The 25,196-nt window shown below is 43.6% G+C and overlaps 1 protein-coding gene across 8 annotated transcripts in view; it reads left to right on the plus strand.

Moving 5' to 3' along the window:
* Positions 1–4,944, plus strand: part of ZNF532 (zinc finger protein 532) — a 49,714-nt gene extending 44,770 nt beyond the window's left edge. For all 8 annotated transcript variants that reach the window (XM_010583061.1, XM_010583069.1, XM_010583062.1 and 5 more), the window contains 3 exons: positions 183–295; positions 1,942–2,089; positions 3,937–4,944. In XM_010583061.1, coding sequence (XP_010581363.1) covers positions 183–295; positions 1,942–2,089; positions 3,937–4,431 — 756 coding nt within the window. In that variant the 3' untranslated portion in view covers positions 4,432–4,944. The remainder of the gene's footprint in view (positions 1–182; positions 296–1,941; positions 2,090–3,936) is intronic.
* Positions 4,945–25,196: the final 20,252 nt, after the last annotated feature.

Raw genomic sequence — 25,196 nt, forward strand, 5'->3', positions numbered from 1 at the left:
CTGCTTTGAAAGAGGTCCAGGTCCTCTGACTTCTGCAGTGTTGCTGTAGGAGTGGTGTGTACTTGAAGATACAGTTCCAGACACTGGTAAGTGATGTTTCTTTCCTATTATCAAAAGGTTCGACACATGGACTACTTCTATTGAGCTTTTTAAATTAATTTATTTTTCTTCTTTTTATAAAGCAAATGAAGAAACATCCGTGTCGACAATGTGACAAATCTTTCAGTTCATCCCATAGTTTATGTCGTCATAATCGTATCAAGCACAAAGGCATTAGGAAGGTTTATACATGCTCGTAAGTTCTACTTCTATTTATTTAGAAACAGAGTATGAACCAAGAAAAAACTTTGTTAGTTGAATGTCTTCTCTTGATTGTATAAAAGGCAGTGTCCCATTCATTCAAGTGAACCAGGTATTTAGATACCCTAGTTTGGCCTGTCTATGTATCCAACATGCATAAGACATAGCAAGCTACTGAGAATGCATGTATATAAAGTCTGCTGTCTTTCAGAGGCTTTGGCAAGCAAATCTGAAACTTTACTGAGCTGAGAGTTTGCATGGCTGGTAGTTCTATAGTGGTGAACTTGGTTTTCAATAGTCTCTCAAATATACAGCCCATTCTTCTAATCTACAAAAGCCAGTAGTATTATTTTTCTCATACATAAAACAGTGCGTAATGTCTAAAATCCTTAGTGATGTTTAAGTGGCTGGAGAGATGATACATAATTTAATAGAAAAATCCATGTCAGCCAGATAAGATATATAATACAAACTTTCTGTTATATCTCTTCATTCATAATTTTGTATGTATTTGCATGCTGCGGGACCAAGCTTGAAGTTCTGAAAAGGAAGGTGCAAGCAGCAGCCGTTCTCTGTGGCTGAGATCTTACCAGTCCCTTCTCTGCCACAGTATGATCTCTGCTTTGTTATGGAAAGCACAAAGCACAGTGGTGTGGAAACTTGAGACTGCTGTGCATAGCATAGCTTTCCAACAAAGTGCTTTATAACCTCCTGTCTCTGCACTGTGGTTGCCTGACACAACCTGCATGAGCTGGCTAGCCTAGACACTATTTCTCTTGGTATATTACGAGTAGCAAGTGTCTGTGTTTTGTATGCCCTTTGAGCAGAAAGTTTATTGTGGTTCTCAGTTTTCATTTCAGAATGCCTACAGTACTGGGGTTTTTTTCTTTTTTTTTTTTAATAAAGTTAAAAGCAACAGCATTTAAAAAGTTAAAACCTTAGGAGGGACACTCAGAAAGAGTAATACAGTTTAACTTCTCCCCTGCAGTTCTTCTTTGGCCATCCCTCTTCCAGACACCTGTACAGTATATTACAACATTGGAGCTCAGGAGAAATACACTTCCCAAAACCACATGAGAGGTTTAGCTGGTTCTGTGTGGGATTGTGAAAGACAAGTGCTCCTTATTTTGAGGTTGGAAAGGGAGCTGAGAAGGAATTACTAGTTCCAAGCAGATCAGTATTTAGATTTGAATGCAGAATTAAGTGTCATTTGAAGCTAGCATTCATCCTACATGGAAGGTGACTGCTTTCCCTATGAAATTTAAATTAAGGAGAACTTGGGAAAGTGTCTAATAGAATGTACAGTTTGATGATGTTAGCAGAGATCCAAGAAGGAGACTCAGATGCTCCCAGGTTTTATTCTGACTCACACTTTATACCATTTTGGATACTATCTTCAGAGGACTTCTCATTTGCTCTGAATATAAATTGCTCAAACGTTTCTAGTGTTATTTTGTAATTATGCTAATTTTCTTATAATACTTCCCTGTGCAATTGATTGGAAAAACATTGTCGCTATCTTCAATAGATTGTACTCTAGTCTGGATTTATTTACTAGGCCTATTTATATTGTTCAGTATACTACGACTTTTGTTAAGCATGACATTTGAATCTGCGCGTGTCTGCTTTGTGTTTATGTAGGCACTGCCCAGATTCAAGACGTACTTTTACCAAGAGGTTGATGTTGGAAAAACATATTCAGTTGATGCATGGCATTAAAGACCCTGATGTGAAAGAAATGACTGAATCAACCAATATGGAAGAAAGGGAGGTAAAAGAAGACACAAAGGTAATCACTTAGAAGATGCATTCAGTCACTGAGAGTGAATTTTTTGTGGGTATACATTCAGGATCTTTAAATAGATGCAGATATTTTGATCCCATAAAAGTCTGATCTTCTGTGCAGTAGAGCCCAAAATATGTCTCAAAGGTTCCTGCAACAAATTCTGTCATGCTTGAACTAGAACATGTTTTTGGAAAGACTTCTGTTTGGTTTTATCACTGAATGATGGAGAATATGACTTAACCCTTAGTGGTTTGCTTTAAGAGCACCTTTCAAATTCTCTGCAACCAAGTCCTCTCATAGCTGTAGAAAAGCTACAGCTTATGTAGAAGCAATGTGACCTTCCAAATACCCAGCCTTGAGCTTATCTGATACAAATTTTACAGTGAAACTGCTTTCAATCTAATGATTGAAATACAGCAGTATCTCCCACTGGATTTAGCATTGGTGTGGCCTCACCTTCGAGTACTGTGTGCAGTGCTGCACCCTACAATTTTAAAAGGGATGTGAAGGCCCTTGAATGCGTCCAGAGGAGGGCAACAAAGCTGGTGACAAGACTGGAAGGCATGTCCTGTGAGGAGGGGCTGAGCGCTCTGGGTTTGTCTAGTTTGGAGAGAAGGGAGGCTGAGGAGCAACCTCATTGCTCTCTGCAGCTTCCCGAGGAGGGGATGTGGAGACGGAGGTGCTGAGCTCTTCTCCCTGGGATCCAGGGACAGGACACCTGGGAATGGCTCGAAGCTGCATCAGGGGAGGTTCAGACTGGACATTAGGAAGCATTTCTTCACCGAGAGGGTGGTCAGACCCTGGAACAGACTTCCTAAAGAGGTGGTTGATGCCCCAAGCCTGTCAGTGTTTACGAGGCATTTGGACAATGCCCTTAATAGTAAGTTTTAACTTTTGGTCAGCCCTGAAGGAGTCAGGCAGTTGGACTAGGTGATCGTTGTAAGTCCCTTCCAACTGAAATATTCTATTCTATTCTTCTATTGATGATGAGTGTTATGCAGAAAGTGCAAGTAAGATGACCGCACTGTCCAAAGACTTGTTACATGCAGAGATTAACATTTTTTAAGTGTTTTGGACTGTATATGATAAAGAATTTCCCCTGTGATGGCATGTCCAAAGCTGACAGTAGAGACACAAACATACCTGGTTTTTAAACTATACTATAGTCCTTTACATTACTCTCTTTCAATCCATCATATTGTCATCTTATTTAAGTGTTGAAATATGGCAGCTATATACATTGTCTTCATAAACATCATGGAGCATATCTGAGCTACATAGGATGCAGAGGATTCTTGAGGAATATTCATGTCAGAAGACTAACAAGGAGAATATAAAAAATTATCAGTCTAATTAGTTTTAAAAATTGTGCATGTTGATTCAGCCTTTGGCAATACGTCAGTTTGGTTACTAACAATCAGGAGATATCTGTCAGCTCAAATTTCAGGCATGAAATAATATTAAGTAATTAAAATGGAGTTCCAGAAGGTACTGCTGAAAAGTTCCTAGACTGATACTCTACAGTCTGTACGCGATTGAAGTCTCATTGGTGTATGTACTTGGATGCAGTTACGCTGGCAAAAATTTATTCAAGTTTATACAGTGGATTAGATACTATAGCTCTATCAGAGCTGACAAAACAAATTTTCTATGTGAGTTATAAGAAAGAAAACCCCTAGTTTTCCAACAAGTACAACATTTATTTGCTTGTATTATTTCAAATATTGTATTTATCAAAGTTGTACCGGAATCTACCAAGGGAAAGTTTTTGAAGTTTGCAAGTCACAAACAGTTATGAAAAGAACTGCATACTTATGCTTACATGATATACCATTTATGGCTTTTTCTAGGTTCCTAGTCCAAAGCGTAAATTGGAAGAACCTGTACTGGAATTCAGGCCTCCACGAGGTGCAATCACTCAGCCATTGAAGAAGCTAAAGATAAATGTTTTTAAAGTTCACAAGTGTGCTGTTTGTGGCTTTACAACAGAAAATCTTCTCCAGTTTCATGAACATATTCCTCAGCATAAATCTGATGGCTCTTCATACCAATGCAGGGAATGTGGACTGTGCTACACATCTCACGTGTCCCTCTCCAGACATCTCTTCATTGTACATAAGCTGAAGGAGCCTCAGCCAGTATCAAAACAAAACGGGTCTGGGGAGGATAATCAGCAAGAAAATAAACCCAATCACGAAGATGAATCATCTGACAGTACAGCATCAGACAGAAGATGCAAAGTGTGTGCAAAGACTTTTGAAACTGAAGCGGCCTTAAACACTCACATGAGAACACATGGCATGGCCTTCATTAAGTCAAAAAGAATGAGTTCAGCTGAAAAGTGATCAGATTATTTGGGACGCAGAAATCTCTCTCCACATTGGAATACTAATGACATTTTTGCTACAGAAAGTTCAAGGTATAATAGTGTTAACAGTACTGTTCAGGCTGTTGCAATATATTCTGCATAAAAGTGTCCCCTTCACCTCATTGTCTATACCCTCAAAACCATTGAAGCAGTATTTGAGTTGAAAAGAGTTTGTATATATTTAAACTAATAACTTTTATACTCTTTGTTATGTGTTTGTATCGGTATCTAGTGGAAAATTTGGTTTTTTCTGTTTTGTTTCTGGTTTTTTTCTAGTAAGTTTCTTTAAAACAGAGTTCTGAATGCTGGGGCAGTTCCTTAGGTTCTCTTAAACTGTTTCTTATTTGAATGCTTCTGAAAGAAAGTTTAGCTAATGGAAGTGCATCAGAAGGCAGTGCTTGGAGGGGAGTGGGGAGGGGAAGCAAGCTAAGGGGAGATTTTAAATTCTAAGAACTTGTGCTTCTAAATGTCTAAGGAAGCTTTTAAACTTTCTCTTTAAAATATATATATTAAAAAAAAAAAAAAAGAAAAAAAGTACCACTGCATATGAAAAATGCAGTGCTGGTTTTAGGTGGCGACACCAGAACAGGTGCAGACCCCCTAGAATGATAAAGTACTTTTGAAAAGTATAATTGCACAACTCTGTATCATGAAGTGATTTTTTAGGCCATCAGGTGCTTGTGATCAAAGCTCAAATTGTTACAAAAGGGCTGGGCTGCTCTGGATTTAACAAATAAGATGTAATTAGAGGAATAGGTTTATAATGATGATGTTTTTTGTCATGTAATTTATTAAACATTATATAGAAGCGAGTACACAGCATTATGTATTTTCCTTTATTTCTGGTTATTGAAAGAAAATAGTTAACCCTTGCTACAGGGCTTGGTATTTCCCAGCTCTGTATGCTAATGCCAAATGTTCTGGTGCTCAGTGTCACATACAACCACAACTGTCAAGAAGCTAACACACCAGCCTATGTAAGTATAATTGGGGCTTTCAGCTTTAGCACAGACCATATGAAGCTAGTTCAGCCATTTCAAACATGTATCTAATATCACTAGTTACGCTTTCACAAAGTACAAAAAGGTACCATACTGTCCCTTTCATATATAGTTCTCTGTGAGAGTTATATTTTTGGTTTGTTTTTGCATTTTATACCTTGTATGTATCCCTAAAAAAAAATTTTTGTACTTTTTTTTAAAACAAATTGTGTATATATAGATAGCTGCATGATATAAAGTAGTAATTGTTTGGTTCCTTAAAAGTCTTGCTGCTGTCAGATGTTACTATACACTATGTCCATTACAACTGTATTAAACACATGTCATATGTAAATAAATGTGGAGCAATTTGCCCCTAAAGATTTGTGAGATTCTGTTATTTATCATTAAATTTTAACAGTTTGAAAAATTGAAGTGTTTGAAAAAATACGGATCCTTCTCAGCCACCTCTGTAAAACTTCTTAATCACTCTGGACATTGTGTATCGGATACATTAGTTCTGCGCTCTCTCTTCATCCTCATTCTTAATTTGTTTCATTGGTAAATACTTGTTATCCCATTTATATTACTCACATATTGAGTGGTTATGAGGTACTTCTCCATCCTAAAACATACAGCTGGCGTCGCAGGATCTTAGTGTGTAATGTACACTGGCCATCACTGCCCTTTCCATTAAGTGTATACCTCTTGAACACTTGTTTGTTGATGTGCACTGTCAACTGTACAACAAATGAGTTATCACTATGCAGAATGGTGTTTTGTATACAGTGAACAGATAATAAAAGTTAAATTTTCACAGCCATTATTAATACTTTTGTTTATTTTCCATTTTCACCGTCTTGTACCTGCAAGGGATGCTGCAAACCAGTAACTTATGTCATTGTTGGTGCCGCCAAGAGGTAAAACACCAGAAGTTACTGACAAGTCATCTGAAAGCAGTTGGGCACGATGTGAAATCGCTCCGTGGTCACAGACCGCTTCCCAGGTCAGACGTGGGCAGTGCAAGCTCCCACACTGCCTTTGCCCCCGTGACTCCACGGGAGTTCATTTTGCCACAGCCACTGAGTGGAGCTCAGCTACTGAGCAGTATTCAGTTTTAATCAGAAGATCGATTTAACTCTCCTTCTAGTAATCTCTTCAAAGATTTAAGAGATAGTGGGTCTTCAACTGCCCCATGATCTGTAGATGCGTTTCTGTGCTGGAGCTTATACACACTTGGGTATGGCAGGAAAGTGTAACTTTTCCTCCAGGTAAATGGTTCCTTTTCGTAGGCAGAAATCCACTCAAATAGGTGAAGGGGGAAGGAGCTCTTCTGAGGACCATGGCTTTTTCCAAATACCTGACCTGGCGGGGAGGGGAGATTTAGTGGGACAATTAATACCATAATGTTTCTCACATAGTATTTCTTGCCTAGTTCTCCAGCTCTTCTAGACACTGGGGCTTCTGTATCTTCCAAGTGATTCAAGGTTCCTAGATATTAGTAATGGAAAATGCCTGTTGGGTACCTCCTCTTCTTTCCAGGGGAGATCTCCAGTGTCCAAGCGTTACTCCAGGAGCGATGCTTCTGCTGGTTCCCTTTTGAGATTCTTCTGCTTGGAAGTTGGTCTCGTCCAAGCAGAGATTTCCTGGTAATGACCAACCTGTTTGTTTATTGTTATTTTACTTGATCTTGGGCAAAGAAAGTTTCATGTTTTATTTGGCTGATCCTTTCAGAAACGATGGCTCCTTTGCTGCTCAAACACCCTTGGTGCAAGTTTGTTGTTGTCCTAAGTGCGCTGGTCTCTCCCTGCCCACCCAGCTCTGAGGGCACACGTGTGCTTATCGGATAGAAAAGCAAAAAGCAGGTAGCGGCCCCAAAAACAACACAGGCATGTTGGACTAGTGCCTTATTAATGAACTAATTTTTTACTTGGAGGGTGGCTAGTCGCCCGTCCTCTCTGTATCCAGCAGCTGGTTCAGTGAAGGTTTCACTTTGCTGGAGGAGAGGCTGAGCAGAGTCTCGCTGCTGAGCAGGGGGTAATGCCACCACCCTTGCCGCAGGGCATGTGTTTCAAGCAGAAGGGATTTTAAGAGACAACATGGTGCAATATAGCCAGCAAGGATGGCACAGAGAAGCAAAAGTGTAAGAGAAGTTTTCTGTGTGTTTGTGTACCAAAGAACCCACAGCAAGCAGCTGGGCACAGCTACAGCACACAACCCACGGAGAGCTGCTGGAGAGCGACGGTAAAGGTAACAAAAAGAAATTAATCTGTGGCCTCTCCTCCTTTTCCATCCCGGCTGTTTGGTTGTGCAGGCTGGAAAGGGAGTAGCCATAACCTTAAAATCACAGACTGGCTTCCAAGGCTTCTGCTGGGGCACAGCCTGAGCAATGACATTCGCAGCTGCTGTTCAAATTAAAGCAACTTCAGCTCAGTGTATGTTTGCTGTGAGTTCAGGGTGTTCCCCTCGAGAGCAGGACACAAGCCCTAAATTATGAATTCTCTGGAGAGGCTCCCAAAATGTGGGAATGGGAGGAAGGACAGGAGCGATAGGAAGGCAGATCTCCTTCACAGCATGCAGCAAGACCTCCATCAAGGGCAGCTCGTTATACCTGGTCCTCTGCAACAAGCAAACCCGAACCACCAGCCCCGGCTGCAGCCAGGCTCTGGCACGGAACCCAGACAGGCCTAAGCAGCGAGCAAACAGAGCGGGGAGACCCGGGGAGGCCAACACCGAGGCAGTGGCCACCCGCTGTTGGCAGCCTCCCAATTCCAAGGCACTGAGCCTCCTCTGCCATTGCAAATACCCAGGCATCCTGGCAGACAGGGCATCCTCCAGCCTCCACCGTGTACGTGGAGCTACAAGTCTGCCAGGTCTTCCTCACAAGAAGATGATTTCCTGAAGACCAGATCATGAACAGCACATTGTAAAGCAATATGATACACCAGTGAAAAGGCAAAAATCTCAGTGTGCATGCCTAGCAGAATTATCTCCTCTTGTAAACTATAAAGAAAATATTTAAACTATTTTTATGTGAGATCTGACATTTGAATTGTTTGCTTTTAATTAATGTTGTGACAGTGACAGGCAGTTGCAATGATGACATTAATACTCCTTTTTTCTACACCTTCTTTCCTCTGAGGATTTAAAATAATGGATTAAACCTCCTAAAACCTCTCAGTGAGGTAGGAAGGGATCATTTAGCCTCCACTGTTTTTCAGCCACTCTTTTGGTTGAACACACAGGTACTAACATTGCACATCAACTCTAGCAAGCGGATTAGAAAAGAAATACTAATTCAGACTTCAGGGAGCATTTAGGCAAGCAGAAGAAAGCATTAGTGTCAGGTCTGGGGTTAAGGTGTGGCTGCTTCAACTAGTCACCCTGTATAAAGGCAGGGATTTCTGACCTCCGTGGAGACAGTGCCTGATGGGGGGGGGGGGGGGTATATATATATATCTCCTCCTGTTGTGTGCCTTCCCATTGCAGCCCTTCTGCTCTTCAGCAAGGTAGGCAGCTCACTGCGACCTCTTCCCAAGTATCCAGCTACAGAGAAACTGCCTGACCAGGACTGCAACCACCCATTTGGGAACGTAGTGACTATTTGGCTGGAGCTGTGCTCCTCAGTTCCACAGCGGGACCCAGCAGGAGGGCAACAGCCCACGCCTGCCCTGGCCCGGAGGCAGCCATCAGTGCAGCCCCTGCATGACAAGGCTCGGACCCACCTGCCAGCACAGCCTAAATAAAACTAATTTTTCATCTGCTAATATTGGTTAACCCTGGCGGTGCTACATGGTCAAACATGTTCCCCCCTCAGACTCCCTTAGCCAACCGAAGTGTGCTTTAGTGTTTAAAAACAAAGCTCTCCACAGTGGGTGAGCGCTCCTCAGCTGTTGCATTTCACAGTGTACAGATATTTTCCTGACAGGTCTGTAAGGGCTGGCCGTGGTGCAGCGGGTGCCAGCTGCCGTGTTAGGGTGGGTGCCCGGTTCCCCCCGGAGCAGCGGGGCATGTGGGCAGTGCCTGGCAGCCACACTGCCCAGCTCTGGTTGTCCTTAGGGCTGTGCATACGTGGGGTCTTTGGGAAACGGCAGGGAAACAAGTCAGTGAGGCTGTAGTACGTGTGGAAAAAAAACACAAACACAAACCACACGGGAAGGTTTTGAATGCATCTTCATGGGGACACGCAGTCACTTATCAGTGGGGAAGTAACAGCAAATGACAGCATGGGAGTTTACAATAGCCCAGCGAGGCAGCATGGAGCCGGCCCTTCGCTTTGTGCGCGGGGCCGCACTGAGCCACTCCAAAAACGTTCAATTTGCCGGCAACACAAATACCCTTGAGAAAGGCTGTGAGAACGGTGGGAAGGAACAATGAGCACGGGGAAGTGGGACACCGGGTCAGCCAGAGCTGCCTCGTTCCGTGCAATCAACCCCAAAGGAAGCGACACGCTCTGCTATGGGGAAAGCAAGCCGGCGCAGCAGGCCCTGGGGCTTGGCGAAGAGGCAAGCGCGGTGCACCCGTCCTTCTGAGCCCGACCAAGGGACCCCAGGGGACCTGCACGTGGCCGGCGCAGCCGGCTGGCGCCCGGACAAGCGCCCAGGCCCCACGGCGTGCCCTGTGCCAGTGCGAGCCCTGGCCGCCAGCGGGACTCTGCGCTGCATGGCGCCGTGGACGTGCTGGCGTGCGGACGGTGCCCGGAGGCGATGACGTGTGGGCAGCAATGGGGAAGGCTGCAGCCCAGGGGAAAGGGCGGTCAGAAGGAAGGGGCTGAAGCACTGCTGCGGTGGATGGTGCAGAGGACTGGTCAGGATGTGACAAGGGGAACCATGCCCCACAAGGAGCAGAACTTTCAAAAGTAATAAAAGCCGTATTGTTTAACTCTGTCACACGGTTAAATGGTGAAACTCAGTGCCACAGAAAATTACGAATGTTGAGGTTTCACCAAGGGTAAGAAATGTATTTATAGGAAATGCAAACATTTTGGAAGGATTCCTCCATCTCTTATTTTGATAGAGCAATACCTGTGCAAGAAACCAGATTAACCTCATGTCTGCCCTGCAGGGTTTCTTTCTTTGTTCACATTGCAAGCACCTGGAATAACACAATCTTGAGAGAGATAGGATCTGGGAGCAGTTACCACGTGGGGGGAAACTAGTCTACTAATTTAATGCAACTAGCCTAAGGTGACTTTCATGCAGGTGGAAACCTGCTTTTCACCCTCACACATAACAGTGTCATAAAGTGTAATTTAGCTACAGGTTCTCAAATGAGTTTTGGTTGGGCTGTTGGCACTGCTTTGTCATTCAACTGAAATAGGACTTGATTTAGTCATAAGAATAAAAGAATAAGAGACCAAAGGGCTTCAGTGACAAGGGGGGGGCTGTATGCATACATCTTGAAGTGGTGATACTTCTATTCAGTGGAGGGTAGTCTTGAATTAATCCCCAGAGGTGTCTGGGTTGAAGGCTGTACTGTTCACAAACAGTCTGAAAAAGGGAGTCACAGGTCACAAGGTTACTGACAACGCTAAGCTATGCAGGGTAGGAAAAATGAAAAATTATTGCAAAGCACTCCAAAAGGTCATTGCAGTACTGAAAAAGGTGGGAAAATGGCAGAGGAGAGTCAACGTAGAAAAATGCGACACAATTCAGAAGTGAAAAAAAACGAGACTGAGTTTACATACCAAATGACAGACCCTGAATCAGCCCTTGCTAATCAGGAAAGAAGGCTTGGAGTAGCAATTGCAAGTGCTATGAAGTTGTCAGCCTGGCACATAGTAGTGATTAAAAAAGCAAATAGATTCATAAGACAGGAATACAAAACCAAATAGAAAACATAGTTATACTACTAAATAAATCCATTAACACCTGCATAGGGAATACCTTATGCAGTTTGAATTCCCCACCCGCACCTCAAAAGACAGAGCAAACCTGGGATAGGCACAAGGAAGGATGGATACTGGAAGGACTTCTGCACAGGGGCTGTCAAAATGGGGTATGGCTCACCAGCCTAAGTAAGAGATGGCCCAAACAGATATGCCAGAGGTTATTAAAGCCGTGGTGATGATGAACAGGGAATGACTGCTCCCTGCATGAGAAATGGGAGCATCCAAATGAGATGGAGTGTTCAGAAGTGCTTCTTCATCAAACATGTAGTTAAGATGGGGAACTCTCTGCATCAGGATGTTACAGATCCTAAAAGCTTACGTGAATCAAAAAGTAATTAGACAAATTCATGGAAGAAAGACCCACTCAGGGCTCTTTAAAGACAAAACCAGCTTCTCTGGCTTGGGAAGTCCCTGTTCTTAAAGCCTCTTCCAGGCAGCCGCTGGTTTTGGCTTAGTCAGAGACAGGGCTTGAGCTCGACAAACCTTTGGTCTGATCTGGGCAGGGTAGCTTTAGATTCTTATCCAAGCTGCAGCTTTTTCTTGCAAGCTGAGATCTGCAAGTCATCTTCCCATTGTGATATCCTCTGCAGCCCCTATGGCCCTGGCCCAACGGCCGTGCCTGCCCCTGCGTTCCTGGGCTGTCTGTCCTCTCTCCACCTCATAGCCATGCTTGTGGTGCAACACCAGACCTCACCAGTCCCATTTGTGCCTCTCCCATGCAGTATGGGTTCTCAGCCTCGCATCCACAGTTTCGGTCTAGCATGCCACAGGGGTGTCTGCAGCCCCAATCCTTCATGTCCCGTCCCGTCCCCGGATAACAGTATACATGGGGGCTATGCACCTTGCTGTACCTCTAAACTCAGCTAGAAATATGTCTAATTAAATGAATGCATATGTGTTGTCCAGTGCATGGCCCCTTTAATGACTCCCATGTATATCTGCCTCCTTTGTTTATGGGGTTATTGGTCATGATGCATGTACATATTGCCTACCCCTGCATGGTGCCCCTTGGTACTTGCCTCCGTGGTACCCCCTGGTAATCCTGGGGCTGGTCTTGACTTGCTCAGGGAGGTATTTCGCCTTGTCTTGGCCAGCCAGCCTTCTTGCAGAGTAGGTACAGCAGAAGTTAAATCTGGCTGACCACAATCGCTGTACTTCTAGACTTGTCTGGGTTTTTTATTTCTGGAGGGCATTTACAGATGCACAACTTGACCTGCCAAAGGCCCAAATGTTCTCAGTTCTTAACCTCTGTGTATCTGTGGGGAATTCAGTATGGCAGGCCTATTTAGTTTTAAAAGGATTTTTATATAACTCTGACCTTTTCATTCTGTTAATATTACCTTTCTCAGTACACCTAGCATACACACACAGCCGCCGGGCCACTAATGGGACACAGAAAAACCTATTTTATTTTAAAACCTTTCTCAAATATTAGGGCAGTTCAGGAGTCAGTTCTTTGTATTTGAATTTCAGATTATTACTAAAAGGTTATCTGTCTAGGCTCCTGGAAGGACAAAGGGTGGGTAATGGAGTGAAAAGAGAAATAAGTACAGAACACGGCAAACATAGACGGCACAAGCATACCCGACCTACATCCCTGGGCTTCGCATACAAACTGGTTTCTGTAGCCAGAGGTGGATGCAGAAGGAGCATGAAAGAAGGGACACTTCTTGTCTCCTCCTGAGCACTTCTCCCCTGTGAAAAAAAAAATTATTTTCTCCTCAACAGTGACTGTACAAAAACTGGTTTCAATGTTATTTCTCTCATTGCTGGAAAAAAGACAGCTCTCCTCCCTGGGGACCAAATGGTCCATCTGAGGGCATTGCCGCGAGACACCTCGCAGTACGGCTCAGCGGTGAGGAGAGGACTGCATGGGCTGCCAATGGGACTGGGCGACCTTGTCCTCCCAGGACAGCCCTGCACTGCAGAAGATGCCAGGACATGGCAAGCCCTCCAGCAAGCCCCACAGGGACCGCGCGCAGACTGCGCGTTCACTGTGGGCGAAATGCCACCCCGTGCAAAGTCCGAGCTGGCACTTTGCCCGGGCTGCCTGCGGCACTGCCCAGCGGGGGCTCAGGCGATGCCCTCATCGGCGCAGAGGACTGCCATCGAGCAAGGTGACCCTGTGCCACCTCGACGCAGGGGGCTGCAACCTGCCCGTCAGTGCAATTGTTGGGGTTGGCAGACCATGACATGTGCGGAGATCCCCATCTCCACTGAAAACATCGTCCAGGAGGACCAATGCCAGCCAGGGATGAGAGCAGAGCTGCATGCTGAAGGACCGTGCTCTCCTCTGCTGCTATAGGGTGTTTTGAAAAGACCTGGGAAAGCACAGAATTGGCAATGACCCAGATTCATCTGGAAAATCAACTGGAGGCACTACAGTTTTCTTCTCTGACCCCCAGGTTTCTACTTGGAAGGAAAAAATGTATTTGGAGCAGTAATGTGACTATTAGCAAAATAGTCTGAGCATTGTACCCTTCACAGATATGTCCCCTAATGTGATTTGGCAGAAGCCTTTATGCAGTCCATTTATTTTATATTCTCAAATTCTGCTATTTTGTATTCAATGATTCTAATATGATGGTGGGGATGTGGATGTGCTGCATTTTAAGTATTGCTCTCTCTAAGCCCGTCCACCACTTGGCTAACATTGCCATAGCTCTGTGTGCCAGATTAATATTGAAGGTCAAGTACAACAATATTTCCTGGTCTAAGTGACTGTCACTTTCGCAGTTAAAATGCAGAGCAGTCCCTGATGAATGCAATCAGGCTGTAATTGGAGGAGCTACTGTTTCAAAATATCACTCGGTCATTACATTTACATACTGTTGCTGTTAGCAAAATGAGCAGAGCCCTTTATATGCAGAGAAATGTCTCTTCATCAAGCAGCACCAGCATTGCTCCAGATGGTTTACCTCACTGAGATGTTTCCCACACATGATGTGCTCCACTCATGTAACATCAAGCACTTTCCAAATGCTCATAAAAGTCAAGGCATAAGCATCAAATAGCAGATTCTACGGCCAGAGGCCAAATTCGTCTCCATTGAACTCAGTGACCAGGGCCAGATTGTCTTGTATGGTGCTATGATTGAGGCCTTCAAGTGCTATCACATATATAATTTCTTTTTTGTTTTCCTAGGCACTGTTATAGCCTCAGTTCTTCAATGCAGGTTAAGCAAATAGCAAATAGTTAACAAATATCATTATCAGCCAGGTCAGCTGCTGCTGCAACGCTGCTGATCATCCCAGGTAATAGAGTTACAGAAGAGAGAAGAGATTGTGGAAAAGTCACAAATAGTTCAAGACACTGAGGTGACAAGAAATTAAGAGCTGCAGATAAACTTTGGGGGAAAAAAAAATCAGAACTACTTAGGAAATAAAATGCATTGGGAAGGCATAGAAGTGACAGCTGTGGCTCTCAGAACAGAGTCATACCTCAATCTGGAAGCAGACAGAGGTTTTTAAGGTCTTCCTGCTCTCCCTCATCATCTTCACCCCTGCCTTTCTGTGTTCACCTCACCTGAGTTAAGGCTGAGGGAGCTGGCTTTATGAGAGCTCCCAGACCCTTCCAGCAGCAGTTTCACTTAGGCCAGGACATTTTTTTAAAGACGTTAGATTCAGCTGTGCTAAAAGTGAACCGACCACAGGTCAAGAAGGCAGAAGCAGAGCTCTTGATTTAACCATAGGTCAAGTCTGTTTCCTTGCACCCGTACAGAGTTACCCCTGGGATCTGGGGCAGATGACAGCAAACATCTCACAGCAGATGCACCACAGCCCTGTTACAAAGAAGACATCAGGACATCAAAGCCCGCATGCATGGCCAAAGCACCCAAGAAGCATTAACCTTTATTAGTAATGCTTACTACAAACCCCGAAGACAGTTTATTTTCCTGCTTCACAGGAGATTCGTCAGGTATTAATATCACTACTGTGATTAATAAAAAACTGGTAATCTGAGCGTGCACTCAAATAAATGACTGGTGTTTCATTCAGTGTTTGCTCTGCAGAGTCAGACGCGGCGGCAGGCACTCTCTGGAGCTCCATCCGCGTGAGTGCTTTGGGCAGATGTGGTCATGTCTCGCCATGAGCCGCAGCCCTGGGGACGGGGCAGAGGCAGCTCCAGGCTGGCAGGCTGCACCGGCAGAGCTCGGCATTGCCTTCCCAGTTGAGCTGCAGGGCAGGTGAGCTGCCACAGGAAAGGTGGGAGCTGAGGGGGCACAAAGGAGAGCACTGGCACACCAGTTGCTGCTGCTGGATGATGGGGGGCACAGAGTACTGCTGAAAACTACTATGGTCCCCAAAATACCTGCCCTCGCCCCCACCCCGACTGCTGCCTGGGGAGCAGCCTGTGGGCACCAGGAGGCAAAGTGGAGGCAAGGCTGGTGGCAGGAGCATTTGGGTCCCACCCTGGCAGTCACTGCCCTTGGCCTTTCTGAAGCCAATACTGATGGGAGGACATCAACCACCTGCAGGGCAAGAGGAAGCAGCAAAGGGGTCTAAACCCCGAGCATTGCCAGCACCAGAGCCCCAGGGACAATGCCAAGCCAAGTGGCAGGAAGAGAAGAGGCAGGAGGTGGCAGCGGTGCCTTCCGATCAGCTCCTGCAGGGTGTTGTGGCTGTCCTGAACATACCCCAGGTGCTGTTGAGGTAGCTTAAGGAGGAGGAGATGGGTCATTCCCCACTTACGAAGGAGAGCAGATCCACAGAAAGATGACAAATCATGGACCTGAAAGATAGAAATGTGGCAACTTTAGGAAGAGCTGTGTCAGATATTTCCAAGAGAGTCTGGTTTTGCTGCGATCATAAGCCCATCAGCCATGGCACAGAAGCACTATATCACACAGAAAAAGCAAACAGAGCAGCGCACAAGACAATCAGCACGCAGCCTCCCATAACTCACCTTCTACCCTAAAGAGGACTGTATCAGAGCAACATAGGAGCCCTGAAGCTGATGAAAGACCTGCTCTTGACTTAGCGTCAGGCCCCCTATAAATACCATAATTTCACCGAGAGGTGACAGCATGGTGGAGTTGGACATCTGGCAGTCACAGCTCAGGTACCGTGCCGTGCCTGCTGGAAGTCTCTGTCTCTCCACCAACCTCTGCACTGTGAGGCTGTGCAGCTGGGTATGTGGGGCCATGCGCTGCGGGGGACAGCTGGAAGGACAGACAGATTTTGCAGAAGTGTTCTGCAGGAAGCCTACCAGTGCAGACAGTGGTGTTGCTGCTGGGGCTTCGCTTCATACTGTCTCTTGACATAATGCAGCTTTGAGAATCTGATTATGCCCATGACACTGTGTCTGTGGGCTGATACAAGGCATGACAAGGGGAGAGAACAAAGTGACAATTAAGCCTGTTGCTAGAGCTGAGAACCTGTGGGAAAGAGGCTGGGTGAAACCTTCCTGAGGCTGGTGAGCTTTATGGCCACTACCCACTCACGAAGAATGCAGAGAGCATTTCAGAGGCAAGTTAAGCTGTTTTATGCAAAAGCTTTAGCAGTTTTCATAGGAAAACAAAACCAAAAATCCTGTAAGCCATCCCAGTGTTCTCCCCTCCCCCAGCAAAAAGCGAAACCTAACACATTACATACATTTTTAGTTCACCAAAAGATTGTTCTTGAATAAGGATTAATTACTTCCTTTTGCTAGATTTTTTTTTTAAACCTTTTTACATTCGCCTCATTTACTCTTGGGCAGTTTTAAAAATTAAAATTTTTTTTGCCCTTGGAAAAGCCTAAACACTTTTTCAAGTTGTTTCTGAATTTTTTTCTATTCCTTGGGGGAAGGAAAAGATAACATTATTTGCTAAATTCAATTCAATGTTCAGATAGTTTGATCCCTCCGTCTCTTTCCCCTTTTCCCCCAGAAAAAGAAATTATTTTCACAAATAAAATATCCCCTGAAACAAACCTACTCAGCTGTAATCAAATTAGCTATCCAGATATTGGGCTGCAGAGCAGACTAAAAATGTTGACTCATACATTTAGAAATACAACCATGCAAAGTGACATTCTGGTTGAAAACTGTGCCTATGAATAGATCCTTGCCAGCTACCAAGACAGATAAGAAGATTCATGAGAGAAGTTACACAAGACAGAAGCCATGCATGCATGCTCTAAAGCAGCGGCCTCCAAAGTGGGGTGTGTGCACCCACTGGGGTGCAGGTAGAAAATAATTTTTGTACCATTAAAAAATAAAGTGAAATTAAATTAAATGATTTTTTTAAAAATAATGTTTATTTCACCTTTATCTCATCCTTTTTTTGTGTATGTTTTATAATGTGCATAACATATTAGTACAGTATTACATTTATGTAATTTATAAATAAATATAGAGGTATTGGGGGTGCATGATCAAAAAATTTTTACTGATAGAGGTGTGTGATCAGAAATGTTTGGAGACCACCACTCTAAAGAAACACCTGTCTCCTGGCACGATAGCATGAGGCAAAAAAACTTTCACTGTGGACAATGGCAAGCCTGTTTTTGCAGAAAATACTTATAGGTTAGGGGCTGCTGGCAGTGATGTGGTGGGGGCACCAGGAACCCTTTCTGTCAGCAGCCCCAGAAGCCACAGCAAGGCAGGAACTGTGCTGAGGGCAAAACCTATCACACCTCCAGGACAAGCACCAGCCCCCCCTTTGGGAATTGCCCCCAGAAGACAGTAGACATTTGCACTGCTCTCAACATGTTCTGGGTAAGGAAACAGCGCTTTTGAGGCTGCTCAGAGAACATGGAGACCCCTTCCTCAGCTGCAGAGAGAGCAGATGTAGGCAGCCCCTTCCTCAGCCACCTCTCCAGGGGAAGGTGCCATCTGCCATAACCTGCTCCAAATGGGAGAGGAGTTCTCAAAGGCTAATTACAAAGGAATCATTACTGAGATGTTTGAAATTAATAAACTCTTGCTGTCCACCTAACACTTACCCTTAAAGCAAAGAAAGGAATTTTATTGAGATAAAGGGCAGATAAATTTGAATGCAATACAAAACCAAAATAAGGCACAATGGCAAAATAAGAATGCCCCTTGGAAGCATGCACTGAAAACAATAGCTAAATCAGAGCCTTCACAAAACCCCAGGGAAATGCCTGTACTTAGATTTCTCAGTGACCAAAAAATAAGGCCTCTCAGAAGAGTGAGACTTAAGCCAGAAGGACCCATGAATAACCCCAAATGTGAAGGCCCACATTTCCACAGTGACAGGTCATTCCAAGAGTCTTGCCTGTTGGGTGCCCAATTTTAAGGAACCTGAATGGGATTGCTAAGGCAAAGCATGCAGTATTGTCTGAGACTACTTGGTGTGTGGTCTAACAGAAGCAGCTGAAATTACTTCAGAAATCACTTCTAAGAGCAAAGGTGTGTACCTGGGGTCATATTCCATTGTACTGTTTTTCACACACAGAAAAAGCAACCTTTCAGCATATGAGTGGATACTGTGCATGTGAAAATGAATGAGACTGAAGATAATGAAGCCACATGTAAACCACACAACATGGAGGAAAGAGGTACCAAAGACTCCCTGCCAGCTGCCTCAGGAGAGCTGTTAGCATTCCTGTCTTTGTCAGAAACGGGGTTTCATGCAGAAGGAGGCAATGGAGTCAGGGTTACGTTCCCACTAACCTGGCTATCCCAGCCCACACTGTCAGCTCAGCTTTGTGGCTCAGAGAATGGTATAATGTTCAGAGATGGATTTTTCTGAGAAACTGAAGAAAAGCAGACACTGGGTCTAGTGTGGAGTCCCCTGCAGCTTTGCTCAAGTGTGTAATGTTGGGTGAAATGTGGAGTAACAAGATCTGAAGACAAGACACCTCGTCCTGCATAGTTCCTCTGGCCACAAATTAAAGGTAACGGGAGGAAATATTAGGACCATGATCCTGCTTATGGACATGGTACAAGAAAATCAAACTGAGGCTGGCCAAGAAGGTAAAGAACAGTATCATCTACTGTGTGCACATGGGCCAGTGTTGCTTCTAAAGCAATGGGTTCAAAGGAGAAGTGTTTAGTGAATACCCACGTTGCCTGTTGACATTCATACTTCAGTCCTTTTCCTCTGAAATATATCCCTTCTCTGACACATCTTTTCCCTTTCAATGCTACTGCTTGGCAGATACAGCAGAAGCTTCTTTCAGAGCAAAGGAGGATGCTTTCCACTTATTTGCACTCAGATGCAACTACCCATATGGGCAGCTTAGTGCTCTAAGTATTAGAAGAATCCAGAAGAGAGTGCGGTATTGGTGCAAGTGGCATCCTGTTGCTTTTGGACGTCACTGTGTGCATTACTGGCTGCTCTAACAGCCTGTTGAGCAACAGGAACAGGAAGCAGAATAGTTCCAAATGCATTTTGAAAAAAAGAGTGCTCACTGGGGAAGTCAGTTACTGCATTTCTTCTGTGCTTTACTCCGAGTGGCTGCAAATGGACTTCTATGGCTTTCCCTATTAACCTACATTTTTCAGCTCAGGTACAAGGTACTAGTTATTTGCCCATGACCAATCTCTTTGAAAACAAAAAGCTGTAATTCAAATATTATACATACAGGTAGCACTAACGCCTGGATGTTTGCAAAGGTCTGGCAAATCAGCCAGAATGTCAAGAGCTACATTCTTCCATGTACTAAAAAATTAGCATAATTTTCTAGCTGCAGAGCTCCAGAAGATCTACTGTACAAATACTGAAGTCAAACATCCAGAGTATAGGACGATTTCAAAATACATGTAACCTTTAATAATCTAAATCATCCAGATGGTAAAATAACAAAGCCACCAAGAGAAGTGTGGGTGATTCCTAGCATCTGTGGAAAAGGAAGAAAAGCACGCTCCTATTATGTTTCCCTTGACTCACCATGAACAATGGGTGAGTAAAAGTGTTTTCTGAGCTTTGGCACTCTAATCAATAGCAAATTGACAGGCAAAGATACTGGCAAAGATACTACGGTCTCAGAACTAAGTGTGGGTTTGTGCCTTGGACAAAAGAATGTAGCATCTCTGTCAAAAAAATACTAAGCAGCTTCAATCCTACCAGGTCTCAACACAAAGTTGTCTTCTTGCTTTTCTAAATTCTCCATACACTAGTTCTATGTACAAAATCTGTACTTGTTACAAAATTAGATTTTATCATCTGAACTTCCACTTTTAATTCTATCCATCAGGAATGACTGCAACGAACTGTTGTAACACTGCCCAGCCTTTGTCATTTACTTTCTCTCAGATACTGCCATTTCCCTGCTAAATGGCTTCTACATCAGCTCCAGAATTAATGTATTCCTACTACACAATAGGCAAGAATAATTTTCTGCCTCTTTTGTGAATTAAAGCACTACCTACAAATAATACTCGGAGATCATTCTCCTATCACAGCCACTTGCCATCATTCTGTGGGTTGCAGCATTGCAGCTCTAGTCTAGGATGCAAATTTATCCATTTATTTTCAGACATTAATTTTGTAACTTCTTAACTACAGCTAGACTGTACACAGCTATGTTTGCAGGAAGATGTAGAAGCACAATAGCATCCTAAGTCTTCCTGTCTCCTTTGCATCAATAAAATCCTGCAACAGCCTCAAAAGTCTTGTGATTTATTCTGGGTTGCAGCAGCCGCAAGAGAGCACAGCAAGGCATCAGCTAGTCCAAAGGCTTAGCAGCCATATCTTCTTGTACCTGCCCAGTCCATTTTTTGTACTGTATTAGTAATATTTGAGGATGGCAGAGCATGTTTACAGTTGGAGAGCTAGGTCACAATCGTGCATAACAGTACTGCACTGTTCAGTTGTTGACCCAGGAAAAACAGTCTGAAACAGTTTATTGGAGGAGATAATGTTAACCAACCTGAACTACTTTAAACATCACAACCAGTATAAAATAACCTTGCAAACACAGTTATAAACTTGCTTAGAAGAACTGGATAATAGAAAAGTGTCAAATATTTACCATTAAATGTAAACATATAATTAAATGCAAAGTAGAGTTTAAATCTAGTCTACTTTAGTAGGAATTTGGGTGTGGTACACAGTACTTTGGAACAAAAGCTGGTTTGTTGTGGGGTTTTTTTGTATTAAGGCAAATATGTTACTCTGCATTAATATAATGCATTATTTTAATAGCTAAAGTGAAACATCCATCTATAACCGCAAGAGATAACATAAAGATTTCATTCCAATGGCAAAGTAAATTTAATGAAGATTTAATTGTCAGATTGTTTACAATTGCCTATGAATTACCAGTCTAAACTCAGTTCTGCTACCTTAGTGTAAATTAGTAGTATATCCAATGAGGTTTTAGATTTACTCCAGGTACAATTATTTCTGGTGTAAATGAGAATTTGGCCCTTTTTTGCTTGAGTGGCAGAATTTTCTGGGAGAGAAATGTTATTCAACAAGGGTAGCTTATGTGTTACATATTTTAATCAGTAGTTTTGTGATCATCATTTCCCAGTTGTATAAATATCAGACATGTGGGAAATGCATTTATGAGAGCAGTCAGCCATTAAAAAGCGGGATTTAGCTAGCACTGAAAAGGTTTAAAGGCTCATAAATAGGTATGGGTTCTAAATCATCATCACAGTACACATCTAACAACAATACAGAAGCAATTGACAGTTTATTCACCATGAAGAGACTCATTTGAAACAGAAAAACATGTGAGAGACTCTGAGTTCTTTTAAGAGAATCAGCAATTAGCTAGTCTTAGAGTAGCATATGAAAAATCAAAGACTTGAATGACTACCCTCTTAAAATAACAACTCTCACATTTGTGTCATGGGCAGAAGGTAACCAACAGGTATTTGGACTTTTCCTAAAGCTTTACTGAGCTATTACCTTTATCATTCCTCTTCTCTGTCCTGTATGAACACCTCTGTAAACTCTGCAAAGAGGACTCAATACATCATAGAAGATGCATGAAAAACAACAGGCGGCTCCAGATTTTGTGGATAACAGTCACCCACAAGAGACTGTGATTTGTAAGTCTCCGTTATATTGATTCTGATGCCTTGAACAAAAGCAGGAGAAGGACAATTTTACTGTATCGCTGTACTAACAAACTTTTGCTTGCTTGAAAACTTCAAAATTTTGGTATGTACTAATTAGATAAGAAAACCTTGAGCTTCGTCAATGGTATGTGTTGGAGGCGCCAACAGACAGGAGGCCTTGGGCCTGATGTGCGTCAACAGACAAGAAGCCTTGGGCATTGATGATAAGCTTTGAGTTCTGCCGAGTTTTTGTAATTAAAAATTGCCAAGGCCAGTTAACTAGGAGAAAGAGATGACCCACACTGCGCGTGACCAAAGGGTGGACACTATGTAAATGATAATATGAATATGTATGATTGGAATAATATAAATTTTGCTTGCTGTAGGCAACAGTGTGCACGACAGGTGGAGCGATCCCCCATGCACCCAGCGCTGCAATAAAGAATGCCTGCTTTCCAAAACTCCAAGATCAAGTCTTAGAGAATTTCTTTGACTGGCTTTTTTGGTAACAATTCTACTTCCTGATCATTTTCTCCCAATCACCATTTTTAATCTTTATTTTGTCATTTAAAAAAACCAAACAACTGGCAAGCAGATTTGTACATAAAGGAGAAAACCTCCATTAAAAAAAAAAAGTCTGCCTAAGTCGTATGGTATGAAAACCTACTCCAGGGGAATTGCAGAAAACCTTTTGCTGGGCAAGACTCTACCAAACATTTCAGTGGGCAGATCCCACTCTTTAAAGAACAGATACCTTTGTTCCACATCTTTTTAATTAAAATCTTAATTACACAAAGAAAATTCAGAAATCTTCTAGCCACCTTTGAGTTTGCCCTTGTGTATTCTCCTTCTCCATTTCCGTCTTAGTAATTACTTCTGAATACTACATCTGCTCAAAGAGGGATAATGACAAATTGCATCATGTATTTTGTTGTGGCTCCAGGGACGTGTATCAGCCATGTTCTGTGGTAATGCTGGAGTTCCCAGTTTTAAAGGACAGCTGTGCGACTCAGGCTGAGCAGACAAGGCAGCCAGATGTAATGCTGTCTACAGCACCATCAAAACAAGTGTGCTTTGCCTGCAGTATACTGCCAAAGCTTGGACGGACAAAGGTCATCTGGGTCTTTTGACATATGAGTGTAGGGTGCAGCTGCTATGATGCATTCTTTCCAGCACTGCTGCTGAGGGTTCCTGGTAAGACGGTTATCCCCATGACCCACAAGCAGGGCCTTGCCCTGGCAGGTTACTCCAAGGTAACTCCAGAAACCCTCTGAACAACCTCTTCCAGTGGCTGACCACCCTCACAATAAAAAAGGTTTTTCTTATGTTTAAATGGAATTTCCTGTGTTTCAGTTTGTGCCCATTGCCTCCCGTCCTGTCACTGCATACCAGCAAGAAGAGTCTGGCTCTTTGTTTACTCCGTCCCATCAGATATTTATATGCATTGGTAAGATCCTGCTGGAGCCTTCTCTTCTCGAGGGTGAACAACCTCAGCTCTCTCAGCCTCTCCTCATATGTCAGAATTCCTCACACAACGGTTAATGTGCACCTTAGGGGTATGGTTAACACAGAAAATCAACTTCAATATGACTTTCTCTTTTGATTATTTAAAGGATATATCAACTTCAATATGACTCTTTCTCTTTTGAGCATTTAAAGGATATCAGAGAAAACTAACCTGAAATAATGTAAACTTGGAGAAACTCCTGTGTAGTAAGTAAAGGAATACTGGCGTCACTGAAAGAATAATCAGCTGAGAAGATGAAGGATCTTATCAAGATAATGCCTATCTAGTGTCCTTGGAGCTTTCATTCTGGTGTCCATTTGCCATTTCTGTCCATTCATGACACCATTACACATTCCTCTGTGATCTAATGCCAGCTCTGCCACTGTTAGTCACCCTTTTCCAACTGTTTGCTAACAGAAAGTCTTGAGCAACTTCTGGAAAATTGTGGAAATACCTTTCCAATGCTCCTTCAGACAAACTATTTGCTTCCATTTATCTTAGTAGCATTTCCCTGTGTCCTTTGTTCTCCCATTGCATTCCCAGTCTTCAGGAGCTAATCTTGAATGTAGTGAAAACCTCACTTAGTTTGGTTTATTTAATTCTCAAGAACTCAACAAGCTCTATTTGGCTGGTTGTTGCTTCAGACTTATGCAATCACTCAAATGCAGAACTGGAAGAGACTTCCAGAGATCATCTGGTCAGTCCTTCTGCATGGAAAGAAGTTAACTTCCAACAGATGTTGGTCTGTTGGTGGCAATGAACTGAATTTGGGAGAAAATGCAGCTTAAAAATACTCCCCTCTTCATGAACCCCATCTTTTTTATCTGGCAGGATTTTTACAGGGATTAGTTGGAAATCCAGTTCACTGCATAGTCATACAGTTTTAAGAGCACAACCACAGCAGTGCTACAGGGACAAGCGGCCTAACAACAGGCAGAACTCCTTCACCTGGCATTCCTGCTGAACCACCCACAAAATCACCCCCAAACCAAATCCAGCTCCCTCACCTCTTTCTGTGAGGTCACATTTTTTATAAACATCAGTTCCGGCGTGATGAAGGACCCGGGGAAGACTGCAATTGCTAGCTGCGCGTGTCAACTCGCCCTGTCCTACCCTGGGGGGCCTGAGCTGCCGCCAGCCGCTTTCTGACCAGCGCACACCCATCCCTGTCGCTAGCCAGGCCTGCGGAGCGGACCGAGCTGCTGCCGCCGCGCCCAAGTGCGGCTTTTTCTAGGACTTTGTTATTTTCCCTCTTCAAGGCCTGTGTAGGGGCCCCTGGACAAACACGGAGGTCAGCCTTAGCCACCGAACTCAGACAACCGCGATCCCTCCCTCAGCCCGGCAGGCAAACCCACCGTCCCACGGCCACCATCTCCGCTCCCTCCGCCGCCGCCCGCCCCATT

Source organism: Haliaeetus leucocephalus, unplaced genomic scaffold, assembly GCF_000737465.1.
Source record: "Haliaeetus leucocephalus isolate CR32 unplaced genomic scaffold, Haliaeetus_leucocephalus-4.0 Scaffold866, whole genome shotgun sequence".
NCBI classification, from domain to species: domain Eukaryota; kingdom Metazoa; phylum Chordata; class Aves; order Accipitriformes; family Accipitridae; genus Haliaeetus; species Haliaeetus leucocephalus.